The sequence below is a fragment of the Gopherus evgoodei genome, chromosome 12 (assembly GCF_007399415.2).
Source record: "Gopherus evgoodei ecotype Sinaloan lineage chromosome 12, rGopEvg1_v1.p, whole genome shotgun sequence".
Taxonomy (NCBI): domain Eukaryota; kingdom Metazoa; phylum Chordata; order Testudines; family Testudinidae; genus Gopherus; species Gopherus evgoodei.
Window position 1 is genome coordinate 27,850,894 of NC_044333.1, and position 26,427 is coordinate 27,877,320.

Below are 26,427 nucleotides of genomic sequence, written 5' to 3' on the forward strand. Positions count from 1 at the left end.
CAGGCCATTTGCAGCCATGGGTCTTTTATTACATTGTAGATGTACCCGTAGAGACACCTGGAATGGGTGCTACTGCCAAAGGTCCCATTATTAAAGAGTCTTTAGGTGTTTTTACTTATTTGTGATAGTGAAGGTTGGTAGAGACGGGAGTGACAAGGAAAGCACTGAGGTTTGGGAATGTTTCTAAGCACTCAATGGCAATATTTTATTAGAGTACTGAATGCAAGCTGTGATCATGTGCATCATTTTCTACTGAATTAGGAGAAAGGGGAAATTATAACTGACAGACTCTTCAGTAAAAAAGCAAGTTTTACTGGAAAAGCATCAGAAAGAAAACCTTATCTAGAATATTCATAGTTGGTAGTAATTATATCAAAGTATTATTTTCCTACTAAATGAGTAATTTTTGAATGCTGTTATTTTCATTAAGTGGACAATGGGTATTGCACCTGTGCTATGTTGGTACTAGTTTCATTTTAAAAATTGCAATTGGCTTATAATTGTCACTTCTCAAAGACAGGGGAAAGACTGACACTTTTCTACACTCTTCTTTCTTTCAGCAATTAAGCTGGGAACCTGCAGATCATTAAAGTGATGCACTTAATGAAAGGTGGCATCCTGTATGCAGAACATTACATCTGAAATTTTCCAGTAGCTCCAAGGTTCTTACTTCAGAGGTGGCTCTGGGTGGAAGGAGTAGATTCTCGAATACTCCTGTGCCTATAAATTAACCAAAAATGAAGGAGGACAGTTGTTTACATGCTGCTCTTATCTGCCTGGGCATGCTATATTATAGCCATGCCATGTCTACAGAAAAACTTAACCCTTTAAGGCCATCACTCCATGGTCACCATGAAAAAGGAAAAGAAGGGCAAGTTCTGCATCGTTCAAAAAGAGGCTGGGTGTGGAATCAGTTCTTCGTAATAGAAGAGTACACAGGACCAGATCCTGTACTAGTTGGCAAGGTAAGAAATGTATTTCATTTGTATTTTAATAGGTACTATTTTCTGCCTCATTGCGGTGAGAGCTGCTTTTTTCCTCCAGTACTTTTTTTCATACCAGCTGCCTAATCAGCACCCTCTGAAGCTTCTGGTATTAATCATTTCATCTGTCGCTCAATAAGAATCTGATCCAAAGTGTATTGCAATCAAGGGGAGTCTTTCCATTGACTTCAGTACACTTTGACTTGAGGCCTGAGAGCAGTAGGTTGAAACCTTCACTGCTAGGACCAAAAAGATCATTTGCACAACAAGCCTGATCCCCAAACTGGCCACTGTGTCCCAATAAATCATCAGACCATTCTTAATTTTGGTGTCCAGTCAGTAGAGCAGAGCTCTCACCATTGTAAGACTAGACTAGAAAGTACCAACTTGTGTAAAAGTTCTAAAATAGTGGTTAAAAATAGATTTCAGCTGAGACACCAAAGTAAAAGAAAAACATAAGTGTATGTCTACAAGGCAGCTGGAAGATGTGAATCTCTGGGCATTTAGACTGACAAGTTCATTAAAAATACTGAGCTCACTAGCACTAGCTCACCAAAAATAGCTGTGTGGCATAAGAAGCAGCTTGGCCAACAGGCTTGGACTTGGGCGGCTAGCCTGAACCGCCACTTGTGCCACGTGGCCATGCTGCTGTCTTTAGAGGAGAGCTAATGCAAGTCTGTCTACCTGCTCTGAGAATTACAGCTCCCAGCTGCAGTGAACACATACTCGAATTGTATATCTAGATTTTAAGATATTACTCAGTAAGATTAAACATGTTAGACTGCATTAGATATTCTGGGCCTGACTCTCCTCTCTGTTACACTTATTTTACCGCCTCCAAAGTCAGTTGGGTTATTTTAGCTTAAGACCGGTGTAATAGAGTGGAGAGTCAGACCAGGGAGGCTCTATGTTTTTTGCCGCTCCAAGCACGGCAGTCAGGAGGCCTTTGGTGGCGTGCCTGCGGACGGTCCGTTGGTCACGTGGATTTGGCGGCATTTCTGCGGATGATCCATGCCTTCGGCACTTGCCACTGAATTGAAGCCGCGGGACTGCTTGCTGCTATGGTGCCTGGAGCCACCCCGAGTCAGACTCACTGAGCCAAATTCTGTTATCAGTTTGTTGATTTAAATGTAAGTTAGACATGTGTAAGCAAAAGCAAATCTGGTCCATTGTGCACCTGACTCAGAAACTGAAGTCTGCATTAGTCATGAAAGTTAAGAAAGTTGAGTCAGCAATGGCTAGACAGTAATGTACAGTAATTCAATTACTATTTTAATGGCTGGAAATACAGTGTATACTGGTTTGTTACAATATTTATGTTTATCGTTTTATAGCTTCATTCAGATATTGATTCTGGAGATGGAAACATTAAATACATTCTCTCAGGTGAAGGTGCAGGAATCATTTTTGTTATTGATGACAAATCAGGGAACATCCATGCAACAAAGACACTGGACCGAGAAGAGAGAGCTCAGTATATACTAACGGCACAAGCTGTAGACAGAAACACTAACAGACCTTTGGAACCACCCTCTGAATTCATTGTGAAAGTTCAAGATATAAATGACAACCCACCTGAGTTCCTACATGAAAACTATCATGCAAATGTGCCAGAGAGGTCCAACGTGGGTAGGTACAGATAAATGCATACCGGTTTACATTTTTTGGAGTAAATTACAATTACAGTGAATCTTAGGTAAATCTGATTAACATCTTCCCAACGTCTGGAAGATAAAATGTATTCAGTTCCTCTATTAATCAATTAAACATTTTCTGTCATTTTCTCTAATTAGTGGAAGGATTCAAACTTGCTACAGTAAATCCAGTATTGTCAATGACAAGAGATCAAAAATCTTGAGTCAGACCCCTTACAAGATCACAATCAGGAAACCGGTCTCCGAATCATGAGATTTAAAAGCAGCTATTAAACCATGTATTTTAATCTGTCTTTTGATTTTTTTAACACTGCCTCTGCTCTTTTGGAAATGTGTGTGTGAGAATTTCAGATTGAAAAGTCAACCTTTAATGCACACATACCTTTCTATGGCAGCTCAAATGAAGTCTCAGTGTATGCATATTGAAGGAGAATTAGAATAGAGAGGATGCAGAATGGTGTTTTTTGGTGTTTTTTGGGGGGGTGGGGACTAGTCTATGTAAAGATTCATTTCAAAATAATTTTGTGATGCTTCTGTTATTGGTATATCAAAAGTACCCCTTCAGAAATGGAGAGCTAGGGCAGAAAGAAGGCATCCCTACTGGTTGGGAAAAAAAGAAGCACTTGTATTAAGTGGTTATACCCAAGATAATGCTTAGTGGAGCGCTCCATGGTGTGATAAAATTAAAATATGATGGAAAAACCTAAATCATACATATTTAGAAACATACTGTAGAAGGCCTATAAAATGGAGCTGAGAAATGAACAATGAACAGCCTCATCACAGAGAGCACTCCCTCTCTGTATCAAGGTTTCCAGTTATTTTTCAGTAAAGATCTATTTAAGCTCCAAATGTGTACATGCAAGAATATCTTTACAACATCAACCACTTTTCAGAACTTTCTGTCTTTCAGTGCAGTAACTATGTTTAGGCCCTATTTTTTTTTAATAATCAATACAGTTATATTCAAAATATATCAAAAATAACCTTAAATCATTCTTCTTCCTTTGTATAATTTTATAACCATATAAATATCTACACTATCCCACAATCACAATACATTTAAAACAAAAACAAAAACAAAAACAAAAACTTCTCCTAATTAATAGTTCAAAGAGCTAAAAATTCATTTTATTTTAATTATTCTTCCTTCCCGCAGCCCCTGGGCTCCCCTGAACCTGGCAGCAACCTCTAGACCTCCCACCCCAGTTCAGCACCCCCAGCCTCACCTCTGCTGCTCCTCCAGTTCTTCATGCCCAGGCCTAGGGGGCAGCAGCAGCAGCAGCATCCCCTCTCATCTCCCCTTTCCCAGGCTGGTGCAGGGAGGGGAAGCTCCACTGGGCTCTTCACACCCCTCTGCCCATTCCTAAGCTGGATGTTGCAAGGAGGAGGAGAAGCACTGTCCTGTCTGTGTTTCTCGCAGGAGGAGAGAGTTGAGCCACCAGGGCTGTTGGGCTCTTTGCTCCCTCCGTCCCCCTCCCCTCCTCTGAGCATGAGGAGCCAAGATGAGAGACTCTGCTGGCTTTCAGAAGAGCTGAACTTTTTGAGGTTGGAGCATCACAAGACGAGTGCCAAAACCCTCTGAAATCACTTGAGATAAAACCACGAGAGTTGGCAATGCTACAAGCCTGGTGGTTTTGGAGTCTCTGCAAGCCTGTAGGAGGGTCAAGGAGTGTGTGTGGGGGGTTCCCCCAATTGAGAGGGCTCAAAAAGGTCTGTGGCACAAGAGGTGCAGTGATCTACAGGATGTATAGTACTCTTCATTTTGGCTGAGCTATGTAATATAGCTGTGAGCTAGGGCATGGTGCCACTTTACATTTCTCCAGGGTTGAAATCAACCAGCCAGAGAAAAGCTCACCCCTGCCTTGGGGATCACTACAAGCAGTGTTTCTATGAGTTTACTTGTGGAGAGTGTAGCTGTCCATATGATGGAGGTAGTCTTGGCTGGCTGTATAGTGCCAATGTAGTATAATGTCAAGGAAAACATAAAACCTGTGGGAATAGTGTATATTAAGCTGTATAATTTATTAGATGGAGATGACCCATAATCCCTATCATTATTGGTGACTTGCTAGGGCTTGTATTTTCTAAAGCACAAGTTGCTAAATAGACCTCAGTAATTGTTGAAATGTGTTTCTTTTGGGGTTTTTTTGGAGTGGAAATAGTCACATAGAGCAGGCTTCTGTATGGTTTGACTGAAATCACCTCTGTGTGGCTTTAGCAAACACGTTTACTTTTTAAATGTCCTTCCTCTTCTTTTTTAGGTACATCAGTTATTCAGGTAACTGCTTCGGATGCTGATGATCCTACCTATGGGAACAGTGCCAAACTGGTTTACAGTATTCTTGAAGGTCAGCCGTACTTCTCCGTGGAAGCACAAACAGGTATGACTGAGCCAGCCTGATTTGTTTGGAACACCATCACTTGTTCGAGTACATTATATGAATAACTAAATATTTTGGCCCAGAACCTCAGTAGCAGCTGAAGGGCAATGCAGTTCATCTGGGGGTGTGCATACAGATAGCTTTAAGCCACCTTCATTCTCTCCTTCTTCTGCCCCATCTGTTCAGTAGGATGGTCCTGTGGCATGTATTAGCATTTAAGAGAGGTATCCCTGAGACAGGACTGTTCCCCTGTATGAGTTGCAGAGAAATGGTGTAGAAGCTCATGTGCCGGCTCTGAAGAATTACCATGGTGATACTTTTGTGGTCAGCTGTGTTAATTTTAGGGCCGCTTTCCCTGCATGCTATGGTGCATAGTGGCTAGAACCCAGGGGAGACTCTGGGCCATTGTTGCTCTACACACCATGTATGATACATCTTAAATACACTGCATAATATGCAGGTACCAGTTTTGCATAACTACAAATATGTACATGACACTCTCCATGATTACAAATATGTATATGACATTTTTCCTTTGAATGTACAGGTATTATTAGAACTGCTCTTCCCAACATGGACAGAGAAGCTAAGGAAGAATATCATGTTGTAATACAAGCAAAAGATATGGGAGGACACATGGGAGGACTCTCAGGGACAACCAAAGTGACAATTACACTTACTGATGTCAATGACAACCCACCAAAGTTCCCACAGAGTAAGTGACAAGTCCCTTAATACATAACGGTTATTACTAATTATACTTAATACTTTTGTAGTGCCTTGTATATTCAATCAAATAGTAACTAATAGTAATGAACGGAGTACCACAACAGAAATGTGAGATAGGTAAGTATTATTTTATGCTGAGTCCTTACATGATTTGTCTAGTGCAATAGAGTGAGTCATTTTCAGAGCCAGGATTAGAAGGCAGGGGATTCCTGGCTCCATGCTTCATTTTGAAAACCATCGAACCATGTTGTATTATAAACGTAGCTATGGTGAGATCAATGTGATGTCATCTAGACTTTTATGGAAGTGAAGTCCCTGTAATTGAGACAGTTAAAACTAGGCTGTAGAAAGCCCTTGAAAAAATACTTCAGGGGAAAGACTTGCACTGTGGCAATGATGGATTAAGATTACTTAATAAGTGTTTTCCAACTCTAGTTTTTAATGCTGCAGATGTACAAAAGCCTGCTCAGAAAAAGCAGGCTCCGTTTTGCATTCTGTTCAGACTATAACAAAAAACATCGTTGAGATTCTGTCAAAAATCTGATGGAGAACCAGGAGGAGTTAAAAGAATGGATCTTCAAATTCTCACCTCCAGTGCGTGTCAGCAGTTTATTCTGTTTATGGAGATGTACAATATATATAGGCTTCCCACAGTACCTTGGTCTACACACTCCAGTAGGTTCTTGCAGTGAGACTAACACTGTTCTAAAGAAGAGCCAATGTGGCTTTCCCTCATACAGTTCTCTCTGTTCATAGCTATTTCCAAGCTGCAGCTCAAGATAGTCATTTCTAACTGTGCAAATCCACTTCTGTCTATTGATAAATATGTGTGAACGGCAGATGATCTATTTGATCTTTTTACCTCAGCTGCACCTACGCTGTCTAAGGTGTTTCTCAGGCAAGAGGTGCTTTCCTTGGCCACAGATGAAAGAGCATTGCACATCCTGCTAACAACTCATAGTTAAGCTCTTTCAGCTCTTTGGCAGCCCTGCAGCTGAGTAAGCATCACTTTCTGTTTCATGTATTCTTTTAATTTAAGGGCCTGATGCTGCATCCTTCACTTGTATGCGTAGTCCCACTGATGTCAATGACTGTTCATGTGGCTAAAGATTATAGGATTGGACCTTTACTCCCTTATGAATAGTAATATCCACAGATAGCAGATCAAATAAAATTTAACTCAATTAAATTTTCAGATTGGTGACAAATAATGCTAGTTACTATAAGTAAAATGCATTAGTTTTTAGTTGCCAGGCTGGCTATTTGGTTTTCACATGTATTTTCATCGTGTTTAGTTGTTTATTTTAGCTCATTCAAACTCTGGGGCTGGATGGAAGTCCACGCATGGAGCCTTAAAATTACCCCTATCCTGGAGGGGATTTTCTACCATGCAGGACAAATTGTGCTGAATTGTATTTTCTAAAAAAGTTTTTCTTGTCCAGCAAGAAAAGAAAGATGCTTAATTTGCAGAAGTCTACCAGTTTAACGTATTGCATTCATTTGAAGTCTAAGTGACTTTCTGTCAATAGATCAAACTGTTATTGTGCAACCTGCTTCAATTTAGGTTTATTTGTGACTGGAGTTAGTGTTTTGTTTCTGTCATATATGCCTATTGCGTTTACAGTGAATGAAGCAAGTCCACACCTGGTATATCTCCACTGATGTTTCTCAAATGATACTTGAGGGCGGAGGTTAGATTTAGCCCATTATATTTTATCTTGCTACCTGTGTGCTTTCCTGAGTTTGTTCAGTCAATGTTGATGTTATGGGTAATGTAAAGAATTCCAAAATGGTTAATCAGTATTTAGGGACAGGTTGTGCTATTTAAACTCTGGCTTTGGTTGGAAGGCACCCAGAGATTTGCATCACTGTAGAAAGAGCTGCAGGAGAATTGTGCCTCAGGACACGCTATATTGCTTGGAGCCTCCTGGTGCACAGGAGCATTGCTTACACTGCACCATCCTCGCCCTTTCCAGAGATTTGTGCCACTGGGACCCACAGAGGGTATAGTTCCCGAGTTAGGGTGGGAAAGTTTCCTGTTATTCTCCCCTTTATGCATCTGTACTGGGGCCCTACATAATCCGGCATGTACTGAATGGTGCTAAATTTCACTACTTTGCAGTGAATGCAATTTGATATTCCAGGTAAGAACCATGGAAAGCAGCAGATTTATTCTTTTAGGTGTCACAGCAGTAAGATTTTATCCAGTTCCTGTTATATAATTTGTGGCTTTTGAATGAATGTCAGTTAGCCTCCTAGGCTTCTCGCAGTTGAAGTTCATATCATGAATCATTTGAAATGTAATTTTCTCTAGATTTTTGTAATAACATCTCCAATATGAATTATAACTTTGATGTCACAATAATTTCTGCATTCTGATTGTATGATCAGTTGGCCTTTTAACTCCTGCTAGAACAATAGAGGTGAAGGTAGTAATTGGGAAGGTAATTTTATACAGATTAGCAACATGACCTCAGATTTCACAAATGACCTCAATCTCAAAGTAACCTCGACCTTTATAATATAACCAGTCCTTCAGTGGATAACTCCATTAGTGCATATGGATAATTTGAAAGTTTTAAAATTTGCTGTGCTACATTTACGTGGATGAATGAAACAGGTAAAAATACAAATACTTGAAGAAGCAAACTGTGCAATTACAATTGAATGTTTTTTGCCTAGGTGTGTACCAGATGTCAATATCAGAAGCATCCATACCAGGGGAAGAAGTAGGACGACTGAAGGCCAAAGATCCAGATATTGGAGAAAATGGCTTAGTGGCTTACAGCATCATTGATGGAGATGGTGTGGAGATGTTTGAAATTACAACAGATTATGAGACTCAGGAAGGTGTTGTAAAGCTTAAGAAGGTGAGCAATCCTGCTCTTTCAAGCCTATTAATATACACAACATACTTTATTTTCTTTCTCACAGAAGATACAATACCAATAGATTACTGTCCATGTTAAAATTATGAAAAATGCAATTGTGTATAATAATTTTATGAAGCTTTGATGATCTCTGAGCTCCAATTTTACTATTCTCTGGTAATGCCTAGATCCAAAATGTAAGGAAGTAACTGAATGGAAAGCAGTACTACAAAAAAGCTCTATAGTGAGTTTATTAATATAAAGTGAAGAAACTATTATATATTCTTTAACAGCGTTCTGTACTGATCTACCTCTTGAGAAATCAACACCTTTCACTCTTCAAAGCATACTGAGAATTACCACAGAAATAAATGATAGGTTTGCTTTAGTTGTTTTAATCAAGCATTCATTTTCAAGTTGGTAGTGTCATAAGAATTTTAAGATAATGTGCAAAGTATCGAGGATTTGTCTGCATTTCTGATAAAAGAAATCATTTTAAATATCAGTATTGCTTCCCTCACATTCTACGTAGATAGAAAGAAAAGGATGAAATAGTGTGCAAGTAAGAATAGAAAGTCACGTAGAACAATGTTATATTCCCATCAAGGGATTCTGCCATTTGACCAGCTAAGATCTTTTTAAATGGTTTGTGCCCACAATTCAAGAACAGTTTCCTTGTATTACGTTGCTGAAGCCACTGCACATAGCACAATGAACACCTGATAGCAAGTCATGATGAAATGCAACAGCCTCAACTTCATTAGTAGCAAAGCCTTGCACAACACTGAAAGCTAGCAAACACTCCCCCTGTAGTTTTAATTTATACCTTGATAACCCCAGGTCATTTTCTGTGCCCACTACATTACCAATGAGAGTGAGGTCTCAGATATGGACCATGGCATCATTGCCCTCATCCAACACTTGGGTAAGAGGAGGCTGTGCATGTGTACAAGTGAGGTTAAACACTAGGGAAAAAAGGTGGGTGCAGTAATATCTTTTATTGGAACCAACATCTGTTGGTGAGAGTGACAAGCTTTTGACCATACACAGAGCTCTTCTTCAGGTCAGAGCTCTGTCTAAGCTTGAAAGCCTCTCTCTCTCACCAACAGAAGTTGGTCCAATAAAAGATATTACCCGCACCCACCTTGTCTCTCTAACATCCTGGAACCTACATGGCTTCAGCAGTACTGGTAAATTCCAGGCACATTCCTCTTCACTCTAATGTATGAAGTCTGAAGTCCCTTATGTACTCACTCCTTTATTCTCAAAACAAAGGGTAAAATTGGGGTGTGGGTGGACAATGGGCATCTTTGAGGTGACATGGGCTTGAGTGTGATCCTCTGCATTCATAAGGCACTTTGCTACTTTACTTGGGGGATAGGGGGAACAGGCAGGAAGCAACATCTCATTAGTGGGGGATCATATTCCATGAACTCCATTTTGCTTTTCACCTTTTGCATTCTTCACCATGCACCTATGCTGTGCTAGATCAAACCCCAAATGTCTGCTCTGTGTAGGAGGAATTGAGCAGTTATCTTCAGAGTATTTCTTACCTCTGACCCAGTCCTAGGTCAAATTCATAAGGGACTTGAGTAACATTAGTTCACCCTGGAACTTTTCCCAATATAAGTACATTGATCAGGGAGAAGGGGCTCTTGCAGGGCCGGCACAACCCATTAGGCGACCTCGGCAGTCGCCTAGGGCGCTAACATTTGAGGGGCGGCAACCGCGGCAGCTGGATCTTTGGCCACCCCGGTCGTCGGCAGTATTTCGGGGGCAAGACCTTCCGCCGCCTCTGTCGGGGGCGGCATTTCAGGGGTGAGACCTTCCGCCACCTAGGGCACCAAAAAAGCTAGCGGCACTTCTGGGCTCTTGTAAATACTGTCATGACACAGAACTGCCAGCATAACAAAGTCTCAACTATAAAAAGAGTATGCAATTGTTAGAAAATCAGTTAACTTCTAATACAGAAACACTGTAATAATACTGCATCACAAAGTGCATACCAGTGATCAAACAAACAAGCGCACACACTCAAAAAATGCAAATAAATCAACACCCTGTTTTATGTATGTAACATACAATTTCCTGTCTCTTAAGCCAATACAAAAATGTTTCTTGGAGATGGTGCTTTACTTTTGAGATGGCGAGGCAGTCACTGCTCAGAATACTGATAGTTATTGCACTACTGTGATGTTTTTTGATTGCTCATTGTTTTTATAGCTCTTCGATTACTGAGTCTGCACTGCTTTTTTAGCTGTAGCTGGTATGTTATCATGGCCTGCAGTCCATTCTATGCTGTTAGCGTAGTTTGATAGCCATAGTTGGCAACTGCATCTCAGACATTTAAGGACATAACCATACTGTGGCTTACAGTACTGAAACATTGCAGGTACACCATAATTAGGATCAGTCATCTGAAACATGGAGAATAATTCCTACCTAACAGGCTGTGGTGAGGCTTATTCCTTTCATATTTCTAAAGTGCTCAGAGATCCTTGGATGGAAGAGCTATAGAAGTGCAAAGAAAAATCTTCACACTTTCCCCACCATTACATTTGTGATATTTATTCATTAATTGTTATTTCTATTTACTTTTTGAAAAGTGGTTGTTCAGTAGATGAGTTAGAGAGCATGTTCGGCAAGGAGCAGTAAGGAAGGGATGCGTCTGGAGCATGCTGTGCTCTGTCTATCCCCAGCTAGCAGACAGTCCCTTGGGGACAGTTGGAAGGAAACCTACCTTAGGGTGGGGTAACCAATTATTTTTTCTCAAGGTCCAAATTTCTGTGCTGCTGGAGGAATCCCCAGCTGATGAGATGTAGGTGGTTTCCTAAGCAGTACAACAAGCACATGGCATGGTAGGGAATCTGGTCCAGTATGCTGAGTTTTTTTTCTCTACTGTAGATGTAGTGGGTAGCTCCTCACTTTGACTATTTAGCACATGTTTTAAAGGCGTCAGATTTTTGAGTCTTTGCATATTAAGTGCTATGCACACATCTGGTTTATAGAGATTCTGCTATCATATTCTAAGGAACTAGCTTTTCATTTCAATGTTGTTGGCACTGTCCAACTGATGCATCATCCTCTTATTTCTTACAGCTCCTAGATTATGAAACCAAAAAGTCCTACAGTCTGAAGGTAGAGGCAGCCAATGTACATATTGATCCTAAGTTCATCAGCAATGGACCATTCAAGGATACTGTAACTGTAAAGGTAGCAGTTGAGGATGCTGATGAGCCACCCATATTTTTAGCACCCAGTTATATTCTTGAAGTACAAGAGAACGCGGCAGCTGGTGCTGTTGTTGGGAGAGTACATGCCAAAGACCCTGATGCTGCAAATAGTGCTATAAGGTATGCTTTATGAATCTAGTCCTATTGTTTATATAGAAATAAACAAGGTAATTTTTTAGTTAATATGATGTAATGGTACCTAGCCAGTTATCTTCTTTTATTTGCATGTGTCTTTTCATAGCTATTCATTTTGCACATTTTCTCATATTTAGGACATATTTAATGTATAATTTGTTATAGCTATGTCTGCATACTAACACATATTGGTCACTATTACAAGGTATATTTACTACAATATCATCAAAGACATCAATAAAGTTATAATAGAAATAACTTCGGTAGCTCAGATATTACTGTGTGATTACTATTATCAACTGTTAACTTTTCATGACATCCACTATGAGTCTTTGCATACACACACACACACACACACACACACACACACACACACACACACACACACACACACACACACACACACACACACATACAGTGAAAGAGATATAAAGTAGCATTTGCTATGTGTGTTTTCTGGTGTCATCTTGCTACTATTAACTAAGATATGAAGCTATTTAAAATGCTTTGTTGTCATAACACATGCTCCAAGGAGTTGCAAAGTGAATGTCTGAAAGCCATAGGAAAACATACTGTTGTATAAGAATACAGAGATGTTTAGTAAATCAATTAATAATATTAAATAATCTAGGAAATGATAAATTCTATAATGTTCTGAGTGTTCTGAAAATTAAAAGAAATAAATATGGAATAGGTGGAAAATATAAATATCTCAAAATATTCCATACAAATTAAAGGAATTTAGACATTTTTCAAAGGTTATCTTTAAGGTCTTCAAATAATAAATGTTTTTATTTTCTATACTATATAAGAACTTGACAGTGCAAAATGCCTCTGATATATAAGCATTAATAAATAATGGAAATACATTTCCATTAAAAAGTTGTTTGGTAAATTCCATTAATATGTCCATCCTGCAAGCATGCTACTGAAAAAAATATATTAAAATAATATGGAATATACTATTGAACAAACACTGAAACATCAGTCTGCAAAGTAATTATTTTGTCTAATACTCAATTTTCATCTCCTTCAAGGTATTCAATTGATCGTCACACTGACCTTGAAAGATATTTTAGTATCAGTCCAGAAGATGGTTACATTAAGACCATAAAAGCTCTGGATAGGGAAGAAATTGCTTGGCATAATATCTCTGTCTTTGCAACTGAAGTCTGTAAGTATTCCATGGAGGATTTCAACTCAGTGATACAAATATTATACTCCTCACATTGTTTGTGGGGTATAACAGCTGGAATAATAAATAGCAGGATTACTTTTATTGGTTGTTTCTTTTTTTTACTTTAATAAAAGTATTATAGCTTTGTTTTGTCTCCATTTTGTTTTGTCTTTCACTTATTCTTATAGACAACCGACATCAGGAAGCCAAAGTTCCTGTAGCAATTAAAGTCCTTGATGTCAATGACAATGCTCCAAAATTTGCATCGACCTATGAAGCATTTATTTGTGAAAATGGTCAGAGCAACAAGGTATCTTCTGTCTGTTACATTCCCCTGATGGAGGAAGTTCTTTATTCCTGGGCTGGAGCTCAGTTTTGTTTGGAAGTTGGAAGCTGGATTGCTATTTTTAAGTTTTGGCAAAGGTGCCTAAGGCAAATAGAGAGGCATGTTTTTTTTTTTACTTGACATCAAAATTGAACTGAATTAATGTGTGGGTGCACACACATGCACACACAACATTTCAAGGTTTGAGTTTTGGCTGGCCATGGCCTCAGGTGTATATCTTACAGTAGAAGCAAGGGTAGGAGGTAGTTTTCACAATCATAGGCACATGTCAAATATTAGAGAGAGACTCTGCCTTCTATGACAGAAAGCATAGAATGGGGCTTGCAGGGCGTAGCTCACAAATGTATCCAATCATACCCTGTGTATGTATTATCCTAGTGTGGATATTCCTACTGCTAGGAGTAGCTTGTGCAAAGGATTACCTCCAGTTGGGAGTATAAATTACTTTATTAACACTACTTTTGTTGCCTATATGTTTGCCAGTTTGGGGTGAGAGGAGGAGTGAGGTTATACTATTTCCTCAGACCTACCCACATTTAAGCTCAATATTATATACAGTATTATAATATTATATATTATAAAAACATTTGTATTGACTAAATATAGTAACAGAAATAGTTGTCTATTTGAGCTTTATACCCATAGTATATTTATAAGAGTAAATTATGTTTTTTCTTTCTTTTCCCTTTGGCTCTCAAAATTCACAATATTGAAAAAAAAACTATTTGAATGCAGTATTACGTACCCAACAAAGGCACTATTTGTTTACAAGCTACCTTTCTTTTACAGGCATTTATTACAATTACTGCTGATGACAAGGATGATGCCGCCAATGGACCGAGATTTATCTTCAGCTTACCACCTGAAATTATTCACAATCCAAATTTTACGCTCACAGACAACAGAGGTTTGTATCAAGGTTCACCATATATTAGTGTTCAGAGTAGCAAAGGTAGAAAACATTGGTATTATAATTTTATACACTATTTTCATTAACCTTGACTGATTGATTGCTTTTGAGTTTTGCAAAAAAAAGCAGAAAATATAACTGACAGTCAGAGACATTCTCTGGAATAATTTAGTGCATGTTCACTGGCCTTCAGATTCATAAATATATTTTGTAAATTACATGATACTCTGTATGATAAATGCGTTGGCATTACAGCCACAAGAACAGGCCATAAACCAAAGATTCACAATTCTACTTAGTTAAAGGTAATAGGTAGACCACAACATTAGGACTTCACTATGACCCATACTGGGCTTGGTATGGGACCTAGGCTCAGTTGTAGGGGAAGGTATAGGATGATGTTTTTGATTCAGTTGTGTTTGTCAATATGTGGATTTCCTGGGATTTAAATATGGAGTAAAAAGCCTGCCACTGCAAGGTTGTCTGATGGGAGGGGAGTGCAGATCCAGTTTTTCAGTCCGATCCATTATCTAGATGAGGACCAGTCACAAAAATCCACCTTCTACTTCCAACCTCCAATGCGCAAAATGTGCATTGTATCCACATTGTTCTTGTATCCACATTAGGCACAATAAGATGAGAGAAATCCTCAGGAGCAGTCGTTCCACAATCCCACTTAATCTCCCAGTGTGACACCATCAATCCTGGGCTAGCAATGTGATCCCTAGCAAAAACTGCATGGGAAGGTTGTGGATGGAGGGGAGAGAGAAACAGAACAAAGGCATATCCAGTCTTTATAAATATTTCTTTGCTAATTGCTTAATTACAATAGTGCATAGAGCATAATATATTTTTAATAATAAGTATTTAGCAAATTCATTTTAACATGGTTATTTCCCTGCAAAAGCAAAATTGTTCAATTTTACAGGAAACTGTTTATTAAAAATGAGCTTTAATACTTGAGAGGAAACTTGCTTGTTTCCCAAATTCTGATCTCAGCTGCACTGGTTTAAATCATGAAGCCAACAGAATTACTCCAGATTGACATCAGGATAAAAGAGAACAGGATCTGATTACTTACATCCAACATGAACTTTTTATCTCAAATATTATAACCAGGGCCAGTGCAAGGACGTTTTGCGCCCTAGGCAAAACTTCCACCTTGCCCCCCCCCGCGCCCCCGCCCTGAGGCACTTCCCCCTCTGCCCTGAGGTGCCCCCCTTGCGGCAGCTCCCCAATCCCCACTCTCCGCTCTGAGGCACCACCCCCGCCCCAGCTCACCCCTGCTCCGTCTCCACCCCGAGCACGCCGTCGCTGCTTCACTTCTCCCGCCCCCAGGCTTGCGGCGCCAATCAGCTTAGACACCACAAGCCTGGGACGTGGGAGAAGTGACGCAGCCACGGCGTGCTCGGGGAGGAGGTGGGGCAGGGGTGAGCTGGGGCGGGGAGTTCCCTTGCCTGCTGCCATCCCCCCCTTACTTACTGCAGGCGGCCCTCTCCGTACCCCCCTGCCCCAACTCCCTCCGCCTAAATGCCAGTGGCAACCTGGGCGGCCGAAGATCCAGCTGCCGCGGTCATTGCCAAAGAAAATGGCGCCCCCCCGCCCCCAAATCCTAGCACCCTAGGTGACCACCTAGGTCACCTAAATGGTTGTACCGGCCCTGATTATAACATTTACAAAACTTCCTGTATTATTTTGGGATGATTTCTTCCTTTCTGAACACTGAAGAAAACTATCAGAACTCCCTGGCCAAATTTCTGATGCATTAAAAAAAAAAAAGTAATATGAATATTTATAGCAAGGTTCCTCAGCATAGCAACTGTACACTCAAATGAAGTGGGTAAAGGACCCCAAAGAAAATATGTATTTACCTTCCTTTATTTAAAAAAGGAAAGGGGAAAAAAAGGAACATAAAATTAGTTTGAAGCATATATTTTAAAGAAAAATAAGTAAATCAATAAAAAGAAAATGAAAATGTGCTCTTTTCCTTCTAGACTGTGTTTCACCTTGAAAGATATTCTAGGGGCAGTATATCAACAGAGGCTAGAGTGCATAGAAAGATAATGGACTAGCCTTTCACCTTTGGAGACCTAGCTTCAAGCTGAGATTAGCAGTGAGTTTGGTAATATCAGCTAAATCTCTAATGGATATTAGTGTGCATCAGAAACCCACCATGGTTTGGCACCATTTGGCATAACTTGCAGTTTATTCAAGAGAGGTTCAGGACTAATATAGCAGGGGCATCCCATGTCAGAACTGAGATACATTGAAACAGCTTCAGGGGGAAGTTAGCACAGTCTCTGGTTTGAGCCAGTTCTATTACTCCTTCATTTCTACAAGCATCAAAGTCATCTTTCTTTCTTTTTCTTTTTTTTTTCTTTTAATGAAAAATTCAACCCAGATAAAAAAGGGTTTTATAGTGGAAATGCAGATAGTTTAGTGAATACACTGCTTTTATATGACACTACTGCAATACATTATTTCAACAAGACAATGTTGTTTTAGGTCACTTAAATCTCTGTCCACATAATTTTCTTTTAGAAAGGATACATAGTATAATGAAATCCTTCCTTCATTTTTTCTTTTTCATACTTTGCTGTCTCTCCATCATTTTCATACATTCCTTAATATATTCATGTACATTTTATAAGACAAATTGAACAGAGTGGTTAATTGAACTCTTTTCTGATTAAAAAAGTTAGAGTTAGAGATGTAAGTGAACAGGTTAAAATTGTAAGCATGTCTAGATAGTAAACCTTTTCAGAGTGTGTTACAATTTGCAAGTCAAATAACTTATGTAATCATTTAAAGTTTCTTTTTTCATTTGTAAATCAGGATAATCTTTGTATCATGCCACCTCTTTCATAGGGAATTGCTAGTTTCAAATAAAAAATGGCTGTATTAACTTTTGGAGAATAGTTAATGAAAATTCCAATGTTTAGGTCTATTACAGAACTTTAAAGTGAATACAGTCCTATAATTATCATTTAATAGAGTTTTTCTCTCCTGACTCCTAAAAGTAATTACATATTGCAGTAATCCAGAAAAAGTAATCACATTCTACATCCTATTAAAAGCCTTCTGTGTTACCAAGCTTTTCAGCTCAGGGTATTTTCTCTAGAAAACATGAGATAATGGGGTATCTCATGCTGTGATAACGCACTTTTGCTCTGAGTGTTTACTTACATTATACCCTGTAAATAAACGGTACCTCATTTTCCCAGACTATGTATATGTTTGGTGTCCAGTCCGACTTCCGCTGAAGTCAGTGTGTGTTTTGAAATTGACTTCCAAAAGAGCAGTAGCCAGTCCACGATATTTAAAAAAAGAAAAGAGCGATAGATTATTAATAAATCATGTTTCCTTATTTTCATCCCCGCTCCATCTTGCCCTGAGGTACTGTTAGGCAGAGATTCACGCTGTGCAGAGCCAAGCACAAAGGCAGTTGGTCTGAAACTGGTGCATTGGCCTTATGCTGTTCCCTTGTCACTGATGGGGTATAATGTTCTGGAATGCCCAAATATAAGAGACGACTTTTGGAAGACTCATGGTCCAATTCTACTGCTTTTATTTCAATGGCAACATGTTCTGATCTTCAGTGCCACACGTCTGATCAATGGGTTTTGAGGCCCTCATTAAAAGACATGGGCTCCAGTGCAATTCTCCTTTGTTTCTTACCATGGAATTTTACCCAGTAACAATCGTTGCCTGATGCAGATTCTAGGCAATTACAATCAGAAGTCTGTTTGGTCTTCCCTGCTCTGTCAACACTTTCACCTCTGGTGCAGCAGCTCGTAATGCTCACTCTTGCAATAAGCTTCTGTTGTCAAACAACTATTTGCTTTTCTGGGTGTGCATATAAACAACATAATAAAAACCAAGCAACAGCTACCTTCATGGAGAAAGACAGTTGGAAAGTTTGGGTAAGACTGCAAGAAGCAAAGAAGAAAATCAAAAATGGAAATATAAATATTGGTGGATATGATACAATTTTATCTTGAATACCAGCCATTTCACAAAGAGCATTAGTGATCTAGTCATCTGAAGTAATATCTAGCCAGAGGGATTCTCCAGGAAATAGCAACTGGAAAAATGAAAACATGTTATTTTCCAGAATGGACTGCAAAGGTATTTCGGATGGATGTTTTCCTCCTTCTGTAACGTGCTGTGGCACACTGTAGTCCTTGAAATTGCCAACCAAGCAGCTGCAGTATGGTTCTTGCAGAATGGATATTTAACGTCTCTTGCTCGTCCTAATACCATTTACCCGGATTACAGTTAGGCTTTGTTTTGGAATCAAAGGGCATGAAAATGATGAAAAAGCAAGGATGAAAATATTACCCTGGATTACATGTTGCCTTTGTTCTGAGACGTTAAGGTTTTGTTGTCTCCTATGGGCATTATATACTGGATATGAGAGTTGGTCATAGAGTAGAGCAGAGGAAGAAGTGACAGGTAGTGGACTTAACAATATTTCACATGGTGTTTTTGAGTGGCTTTCCTTTTTATCTGTCATTTAAATGGGCATCAGAGTTTTCCTAAATCCCTACTGTGTGGCTCTCAGTATAGTTTTGAAAACTGTTTTGCTGAGGCATTACTATATCTTTGAGTTATTTTAAGCATTCACCCAATTCTTTTATGAAACTTGCAAATTCCAAATCTTTGCTTTTGACCATTGGTCAAATAAGGAAAAACATACAAGATTGCCTAAATTGTCGGAAACTTAGTTACTTCTTACTTAGCAGAAGACAAGCAAACAAGTCTAAACAATTCACATTATGAAATACGTGGGAAAGGAAATTTAGGCTTGTTTGGGTTAGGCAGATCTGTTTTGTAATTAAATTGTTGTGATCTTGGCATAAGATAACCAAATCAGAAAAGTAACAGCACAATCGGGTGTTATCAATTGTCAAGAGTTTTGTTTGTGTACAGAGTACCATTTTGACATTTGCTGAGGTTGGAAGCAGGGCTCTTAAAGTCTCTTCTGTCTTGTTTCTGGAATCTCTGGGCAACTGTGTCCACTGCAGGAGAGGTAGCCCTGTGTCCATCAGCCTACAAGCTCTTTCACCATGAAGATGATCTGACATCTTGTGAGCTTTTATTTGGTTGTTTGAGAAGAAATGGACTATTGTTCCTAGTGTGAAAAATACTGTACATTAGACTAATATTAGTGGATACTTTTTTAGACTAAAAAATGTAAAAAGGAGTTAAATAAGGCTGATACACAGTGGATGCCATGTTTCAACTGACAGCAAATTGTTATGACCACACTCGAACCCCCTGTAATTTGAAGACTATTACACAGACACTGCCACCTATAAAATGATAAAACTGTAAATATTTATCTGCCAAAGCTACAAATACAAAAAAATCAGACCCCTTGTATTTGTACATCTGTATTCATGATTTTCTTCTTTGACAGGGTAACTGTGGATAGGGGGAATATGGTGGACATAATAGACCCGGATTTTAGCAAGACTTTTGACTCAGTCCCACAGGACATTCTGATAAGAAAGCTGGAGAAATGTGGGTTCGGTGGAGCTACTATTAAGTGGATATATAATTGGTTAAACAATAAATAACTATTAATGGAATGATAGCAAATTGGAAGGCGGTCTCAAATGGGGTTCCACAGGGATCTATTCTGGGTCTGGTGTTGTTTAGTATCTTGGTTAATGTCCTGGATGTAGGAATAGAGAGCATACTGATCAGATTTGCAGATGACACAAGGCTAGATGGGATTGCCAACATTTTGGATGATAGAGCTAAAATTCAAAGGGATCATGATAAATTGGAGAACTGGGCTACAGACAAAAAAAATGAAATACAACACAGGCAAATGTAAGGTGCTACACTTTGAGAAGAAAAATGCATAAACACAGAATGGGGCATAGCTGGCTTGGCAGCAGCACAGCTGAGAAGGCTTTGGGAGTTGTGGTGGATCACAACCTCAACATGAGTCAACAGTGTGATGCTGTTGCAAAAAGGGCAAATGCAGTGTTGAGTTACATTAACAGAGGCACGGCATGCAAGTCATGGGAGGTGGTAATACCACTCTGTTCAGTGCTGGTTAGGACTCATCTGGAGTACTGTGTCCAATTTTGGTCACCATCGTATAGAAAGGATGTAGAGGAAACTGGAAAGGATCCAGGGGCAAGTGGCAAAGATGATCAGAGGGATGGAATGCAAGCCACATGAGCAAAGACTGAAGGAGCTCTGTATGTTTAGTTTGGAAAATTGTTTTCCATTGCCACAGAGGGCAGAACAAGAGGCAATGGGTTCAAACTACAGCATAGGAGATTTAGATTAAATCTCAGGAAAAGCTTTCTAACAGTAAGAATAGTAGGACAGTGGAACAGACTGCCTAGGGAAGTCATGGAATCTCCTTCACTGACGGTTTTCAAAAGGAGGCTGGATAGCCATTTTCTTGGAGGATTTAGACACAACAAATCCTGCATCTTGGCAGGAGGTTAACTATATGACCCTTGTGGTCCCTTCTATCCCTATGGGTCTATGGAACCATGATCTTCTCCATCTCAAGCAAAACATTACCACCCAGTTACTGTCAAAATTCAAAAGTATCATGCTGTTTTGTAATGCAATCAGACTTCCAGAGAGCTGGGGTGAGGTCCATATCAGGTCCAGATATGTTCCTAACCTCCTACAGATCCCTACATATCTACCAGGTTTGGGGTTGCAGCAAACATTGTCCAACACATGGGACAATGTGAGGTGATTTCCACAAGGAAGTCCTCGTGGAGATTTTCTTCCAAAAATTCCCTCTGCATAGGCTTTGAGTGTAGGAGGCAAGATTGTGCCCCATTAGGTCTAATTTATTCACAGGTTTCTCTGGAAATAACATTGGTCAGCTCATTAAAATAAGTTTTATGAATGGATTATTCTGGAATTTATGCTGAGTTTTCAATAGGAAAAGAGTTAGTCTTTGTACCGTTCTGCTGTATCCCGAAGCAGCAGCAAAATGGATGCCACGGAAGGTGACTAACCTGTCCTGATTAAGAAAGAAAAGTAAAAGAATAGTCCTATTTTCATTTTTCTTTCTTTTTGGAAAAGTGAGAAACAGAAAGTGAAGAGATTTGGGCGAAGTGAGATCTGAGCTGAACATTAATCAATCTAAACTTTTCTGAGGATCTGAAAAAGATGGATGAAATTGCTTCTTCCACTCACTGCAGTGTTTTTGAGCTTTGAGTGTCCTGGGTCTGGCAGCACAAGAAATGTCACAAAGAAGCACTGTGCTTGTTTTTCATAGTATTTACTGTCTGACCAGAAACAAGAAACACTGGAAATCTCATAAGAAGGCCTCTTTTTACAGACTCTCCTGCCTAATTTTTTTGTCCTAAGGAATTTGAATAAACATTCAAATGCTAGGGTACTTATCCAAACTGAAACTTGGATAAAGAGGAAAGTAAGAGGCAAGTTTTCAGTGTAAAGTATAGCTCCAAACCCACTTAAAATTGTTAATTTTTGAGCATCGTTGTGTAATTCAGTGTGTATGTTCAAACATCTTGGGGGGGGGGCACAGCTCAGTGGTCATGTTGCACTCCCCATCAGTACCCGGCCCAGGCGGGGAAACTAATGATCCAAGCAGCAGACCAAATTCAGTGATGAACCTTGGTCATGTGCCAGTCAAGGCACATTGCACATACACTAAGAAGCATCTTATATTAATATACACTTTCAAGCTTTCTGGTTTCTGGGATCAAAGCACACTGAGGAGATATTGATTGTCAGCATATTGTTTACTTAAATATGTTCTAGTGAAATGGCCATGTGGAATATCAAGGACCAATTCTGCCATGATATATTGTGTGCATTTTCCTTTGATTTCAGTGGGAATTGCACTCTTATAAATGTCTTTGGGCAACATCTATATAAAATTGAATCCTTATAATCTTAAGGGGATAGTCTGAGTAGAAATAATCTGATCCTAAGGTCATGGAAGTCAATGTGAGTCTTACTTTCCACTGACTCCATTGGTTTTGGGTCAGGCCCAGAATTAGCATAGGTACCATTCTACAGATGTTTACTACTTGACATAGTGCTTAGTACTGTGAATTGCCCAATGGGGTCCATTATGGCTACTCTTTATACTGAGCACCACAACCAGCAGTAGTTGTTTGCATGATCGGATCCTTTTTTTATTGTTGTTTTTGTGTGGGTTTTTTGGTCACAAACACTTTTTTTAGCAAGTACCCGCTGTTGCAGAAAACGTGAATTACTGGTGTATATGTTCCTAATAGTCTAAGCATTTGGCAGTATCTGCAACCTCTTTTAAAACTGTCATAAATACTCTTGCCTTATAAATAAATGCCTTGATTTTCCTTGTGGTGCTGTATTCCCTTATGGTAGACAATTAAAGGGTGAACAGAAATTATAAATGAGAATAATTTATGCAGGAAAAGAAAAGTGAAATGCAACCAAGAAGGGCTGGGGGTGCACTATACTCCTTGTATTTCATATCCTGCCCTGGAATTATTTTAAATAAATAGGGCAATACTGTATATATGAACTATGATATTTAATTTCTCACATCATTAGAAATGGGACAATCAATTTACTGTATATAAATACAGCATTAAAACAGTGAAAGCAATTGTAGCACAATGTAGTTTCTCAATATTTATGAAGAAGATGATTCTGAGAAGAAATTGAATGATTAAAGATTGTCTTGTTTGTTTAAACAGATAATACAGCGGGTATTTATGTTAGACGCGGTGGCTTTAGTCGACAAAAGCAGGATTTATACCTTCTTCCTATTGTAATAAGCGATGGTGGAATCCCTCCAATGAGCAGCACCAATACCCTCACTATTAGAGTCTGTGGCTGTGACAGCAATGGCTCCATGCTCTCGTGTAATGCTGAAGCTTACATCCTCAATGCTGGACTTAGCACTGGAGCTTTAATTGCCATTCTCGCTTGCATTGTGATTTTATTAGGTAAGGAAATTCTCTACCTATTTATCTGCTTTTGATGATATTGCAACGTTAACCCTGACTTGGCCACGTTTGACATACTATATGTTCCCTCATAAAGATGAACTTATTTAGTATTCTTCACTTCCCTTTCACTAGAGCTGAGACCCTGAGTAAGCCCAGGTAAAGTACTCTATATAACAGACTCCATGCACAAAGTTTTTGGATTTTTGGCCTTCACTGGATGACCCATTGCTTATTGAGGTCTGCCTGAAATAATAATTCATGCCAGCTCTTTGCCTTTAACTTCCCTAGTGTTGAGGGAGAAGTAAAGACAAACTGATGACTTAGAAGACCTGCCATTGAGAGAAGTGCTGTAAAGCACCATACATGTCCTGAGTATTTAGAAGTATCTATATAAATCACTAGATGACTCTATAAGGCAACATTTATTTTTAAAAAATGAGTGACAAGGTCACATTTGCCTTTGTCCCTTCATCTATTCATGTTATCAAAGATAAATTATTAAAATCTGGAGCTAGAATAATTCCTATTGCATTGTGGCAGCAGGGTGTGGAATTAGAATTCAGTGTTGGGTGTTGCAGGACAGCAAAGGTTCATTTCTACCTTGCAGTCATGCAGTTGATTGGGCTTCATATCTCAGGAAGGTACACCTTTCTTCTGAATAGTTGGCTTCCCATATAGTCACAGATCTGTGATAACTAGAAATCTATTGGTGTGGTACACAAATCAAAGCCTTAAAGTAATCATAGAATATCAGGGATGGAAGGGGCTTCAGGAGGTCATCTAGTCCAACCTCTGCTCAAAGTAGGACCAATCCCCAGACAGATTTTTGCCCCAGATCCCTAAATGGCCCCCTCAAGGATTGAACTCACAATCCTGCGTTTAAGCAGGCCAATGCTCAAACCATCAAGCTAGCCCTCCCCTCAAATCATATAATAAGCACTGGTATCCAGCAACAAATGGGCCCAGTCCAAAACCTTGGCTCTGAAACCCCTCAGAACTAGGGAAATATCCCACCTGTATCCAAACTTTGTGTCTCTCAGCCATCAGGAGTAGCTAATAGTAAATGTAATAATTATGACAAGAATGTGATATGCATTAGTCACTGTGTGATCTTTCTCTTTAGAGAAAAATCATTTATAAAAATAGATTTTGTTTGGAAATTAACCCAACTTACTTTCTTATTTTTTCTGTAGTCATTGTAGTGTTATTTGTAACACTGAAAAGGCAGAAGAAAGAACCTTTAATTGTTTTTGAAGAAGAAGATGTCAGAGAGAACATTATAACTTATGATGATGAAGGTGGTGGAGAGGAAGACACTGAAGCCTTTGACATTGCTACTTTGCAGAACCCTGATGGCATCAATGGGTTTATTCCTCGTAAAGACATAAAACCCGAGTATCAGTATATGCCAAGACCAGGGCTTCGGCCAGCTCCTAATAGTGTTGATGTTGATGATTTCATCAACACAAGAATACAAGAGGCTGATAATGATCCAACTGCTCCTCCTTATGACTCTATTCAGATCTATGGCTATGAAGGAAGAGGCTCAGTGGCTGGTTCACTTAGCTCGTTAGAGTCAGCGACAACAGATTCTGATTTGGACTATGACTATCTACAAAACTGGGGACCTCGTTTTAAGAAACTAGCAGACTTGTATGGTTCCAAAGACACTTTTGATGATGATTCTTAACAATAAAGTTACAAATTTGGCCTTAAGAACTGTGTCTGATGTTTTGAAGAATCCAGAAGAAATGTAAGCAGGTATTTTTTTAAAAATCAAGAAAAGGCTCATTTAAACATTTAAGTTTGACAAAGAGGATTCCTTTAATAATAATGAAAAGGACATAAAAGTGGTAAATACTGTGAAGTACCTTTTCTTACAAAAGGCAAATATAGAAGTTGGTTATCAACTTCACTAGAGAAAAAAACCACTTGTGAAGTACAAAATATTTAAGGAAAGGAAAATTCTAAAAGTGAACCTACAAATGAGGGAAATCTTTTATGTATTATGAACATCTAAATCTTTTATGTCAAAGAAGCTTCCACACATTAGAAAAAGATAACAGTTCTGAGCTGTAATTTCGCCTTAAACTATGGACACTCGTATATGTAGTGCATTTTTAAACTTGAAATATATAATATTCAGCCAGCTTAAACCCATATGATGTATGTACAGTACAATGTACAATTATAATGTCTCTTGAGCATCAGACTTGTTACTGCTGATTCTTGTAAATCTTTTTGCTTATACTTTCATCTTGAACTAATACGTGCCAGATATAAAACTCTGTCTTGTTGCAGTGGGAGGCGCCCTATTTCTATGTCATTTTTAATGTATCTATTTGTACAATTTTAAAGTTCTTATTTTAGTATACATACAAATATCAGTATTCTGACATGTAAGAAATGTTACAGCATCACACTTATATTTTATGAACATTGTACTGTTGCTTTAATATGTGCTTCAATATAAGAAGCAGACTTTGAAATAAAATGATTCTTTTTTTAATTCTTGTTTTGGTTATTAAGCATTTAAGAAAACATGTAGTGTTTCTAATGTTCCATTTATAGTTCTAACTAATTTACTACAATTGTGACCTTTTAATAGCCCTATTTATTATGTGTTTGTAGTTGGTTTATTGCCTTGTTAAGTGATTATTTAAAATCAAAGATGTTTTACAAATGTTTTTAGATAAGAATCTGTAGTGTCCGGTGAACATTTTGTACCCTCTCTATCTACAGCTTGTGGCTGCTCCCAGAGTATAGTAACACCTTTCACACAAAATTATTGTATTCTGGGAGTAAATTAAATTTAATCCTTTTAAATATTTCCCATGTAATATGTATTTATCTTATAGCCTAGAAAGTCCATGGATCTCAGAAACAACTTCATATGAACAGGAGTGCACTGTACTTACGGTATACTCCTCACGTGTTAATTATAATATCTGTACTAAGCTCTGCAAGTTGCTAAAGACTTAAATCTGACCCACTTGAGCTAGTAATTCCCTAAAGACTGTTCTACCTGACAGTTACCTTACCTGAGCA

The 26,427-nt window shown here is 38.8% G+C and overlaps 1 protein-coding gene across 3 annotated transcripts in view; it reads left to right on the forward strand.

Moving 5' to 3' along the window:
- Positions 1 to 25,888, forward strand: part of CDH11 (cadherin 11) — a 95,994-nt gene extending 70,106 nt beyond the window's left edge. For all 3 annotated transcript variants that reach the window (XM_030581891.1, XM_030581892.1, XM_030581893.1), the window contains 11 exons: positions 561 to 965; positions 2,318 to 2,612; positions 4,903 to 5,022; positions 5,570 to 5,737; positions 8,434 to 8,621; positions 11,721 to 11,974; positions 13,027 to 13,163; positions 13,355 to 13,476; positions 14,302 to 14,419; positions 23,125 to 23,376; positions 24,573 to 25,888. In XM_030581891.1, the coding sequence (XP_030437751.1) occupies positions 738 to 965; positions 2,318 to 2,612; positions 4,903 to 5,022; positions 5,570 to 5,737; positions 8,434 to 8,621; positions 11,721 to 11,974; positions 13,027 to 13,163; positions 13,355 to 13,476; positions 14,302 to 14,419; positions 23,125 to 23,376; positions 24,573 to 25,069 (2,379 nt within the window). In that variant the 5' untranslated portion in view covers positions 561 to 737 and the 3' untranslated portion in view covers positions 25,070 to 25,888. The remainder of the gene's footprint in view (positions 1 to 560; positions 966 to 2,317; positions 2,613 to 4,902; positions 5,023 to 5,569; positions 5,738 to 8,433; positions 8,622 to 11,720; positions 11,975 to 13,026; positions 13,164 to 13,354; positions 13,477 to 14,301; positions 14,420 to 23,124; positions 23,377 to 24,572) is intronic.
- The last annotated feature ends 539 nt before the right edge of the window (positions 25,889 to 26,427 follow it).